The sequence below is a fragment of the Plasmopara halstedii genome (genome assembly GCF_900000015.1).
Source record: "Plasmopara halstedii genome assembly, contig: Scaffold_470, whole genome shotgun sequence".
Lineage (NCBI taxonomy): Eukaryota > Oomycota > Peronosporomycetes > Peronosporales > Peronosporaceae > Plasmopara > Plasmopara halstedii.
This window is the reverse complement of record NW_020187390.1, coordinates 961,770-964,012: the sequence shown is the minus strand read 5'-3', so window position 1 is coordinate 964,012 and position 2,243 is coordinate 961,770. Positions and strand designations below refer to the sequence as shown.

General features: G+C 43.8%; 1 protein-coding gene across 1 annotated transcript; it reads left to right on the top strand.

Annotated features, from left to right (window-relative positions):
* Positions 1–50: 50 nt before the first annotated feature.
* On the top strand, positions 51–1,319 carry PHALS_10396 (cysteine desulfurase, putative; the record flags this gene model as incomplete). The annotated part of the gene is made up of 1 exon (XM_024725814.1): positions 51–1,319. One exon carries the CDS (start codon positions 51–53, stop codon positions 1,317–1,319), a length of 1,269 nt encoding a protein of 422 aa, XP_024576553.1.
* Positions 1,320–2,243: the final 924 nt, after the last annotated feature.

The window sequence follows — 2,243 nt, the reverse complement described above, 5'->3', positions numbered from 1 at the left end:
CTTTGTCTTGTTGGGACTACGCCACGTGCGCTCCGTACGTCGAAATTGACATGAACCCAACTGACCCCGCCGCATACAAAGACGCAATATTCTTTTCGGGTCATAAATTCGTTGGGGGTCCTGGATCGCCCGGTGTCTTAGTAGTCAAGATGAAATGGTTGAAAAATGAGGTGCCCACAATACCTGGTGGTGGCACTGTGCTGTTTGTGACAGAGAAGGCTCATACTTACCTTGCTAATAAAGTAGAGCGGGAAGAAGGTGGTACTCCCGATATTCTAGGAAGCATCCGTCTTGGACTTGCTTTCGAATTGAAGCAACGAGTTGGTCCTAAAAACATCGCAGACCTCGAGCACCAACATGTGCATCACGTGCGTGAGGTACTTGGGAGAAATGCAAATATAATATTGCTTGGTTACGACAATCAGGACCAGTTGCCAGTTTTCTCCTTCCTCGTTCGCTTTGGAAGCCGGTTCTTGCATCACAACTTTATATGTGCTCTGCTAAACGACTTATTTGGTATACAAGCCCGCGGCGGCTGTCAGTGTGCTGGACCCTTTGGAGCTCGCTTGCTTGGTCTCAGCCGAGAACATATAATTGCTCTTGGCTACGCAGTCGTTGCTCAAGACGTGATTCTCAAGCCAGGTGTGACTCGCTTAAGCTTTCCGTATTTTATCGACAAAGAGGAAATTGGGTACATTCTAAAAGCTGTGAGCTTTGTGGCTGACCATGGCTGGAAGCTCTTGCCCCAATACAAGTACAATCAGCAGAACGGAGCTTGGTGTCATGTTTCGCCGGCATTGATTCCTTTTTCGGCCAAAAAGTTTCTCACGAGCATGCAGCTTGACGATGTAGATACGGTGCGACAGTCAGTGTGTGCTTCTCCTATATGTAATCTTGCTGCACATCGTACCAAGAATCTAAAACAAGCAGCCATTTTGGCGGATGCCTGTATCAAGAAGGCTGCGTCGGCTGACAATATTCTGGAAGACCAGAAGGTGATGCAAGCCCACGAGTGGTTACGATGGTTTGTGTACCCACACGAGGCAGTTCTTGCGTATAAAGAGAATGGTAAGAAACCAGCACTTACTGCGATAATTGAGGGTCCGTGCCAGCCACAAAACTATTTAGACGGCTCGGTTAATGGAGTGTGGGACGGCACTTCATCTATATCTGAGATGAAGAAGAGTTTGTTTGGACGAATTGCCCTCAAAGTTTTCATGCAAGCAGAATTGAAAGCAATGAAAGACAAGGAGGTAGCCGATGCTGAAAATGTTGTACTGAAGGACGATGTGGCTATACACGCTGCCGTTTGTAGCTAATCCTAAAAGCTGTATTGCGCTTTTAGGAGTGCACAACCGTACTGCTTTGACATAAGTTTGATTTGTCTAATTGCTAATTAAATAAAATTTATGTTGAAGCTTTGTGTATTTGGATACTAGATGGATCCCAAGAACACGAATGTGCAAAAACTCTTGAGACCGCGAAGGTGGTGTGGCTTTGGCCGATAATCGAGCAAATGCTACCTAAAACCAAACGTATTGTATTAGTCAAACACTAGACGTATGTAAACTGGTATTGATTAATCCAACAACTGACGCTAGGACTTGTGCCGCAAAGATTATTACTTCATGTCTGCAAAATTAAGTTTTGACTGCACCTCATTCTTGTTTAATTTGAGCGAAAGTTATGAATACAAACAGAACTCACATTTTTGCCGCGCTTGAAAAAGCACTTTTGACGAAACAGATTATACAAGTCTTCACTATACGCTCAATATCTGGGTAATTACAACGTAATTCGGTAGATGAATCTGTTTAGAACCGATCGCTCTTGTTTGTTTGATGGGCAGTAACGCATATTTTTTCTGACGCTGTCGAAAAATGCAGATGAAAAATGGTATTAATTCGTCATAAATTTGGGATATCCCCAATTCTGATTACACGTGAGCATTCATTTGCTCAAATTTTGACCCACAAACTATCTACTGACAATAAAGTTCTGCTATAAAATTAACTCTGCATCCGCAACGAAACTTTCGTTCGACAGCAAACCTAATCTCTTCAATGCAGCTTGCTTTCATCTCCGACGAGAAGTTGTTCCAGGATTTTTGCATCAAGTTGCAGATCATGGTGCGATCTAGCCGCTTGAATTTGGATGTAACGGGGTTACACGAACCCTAATAAAAGGGGTGTGTGTGTCACACGAGATGAGCATGGTGTGACCACACGTCAAAACAAGAATAC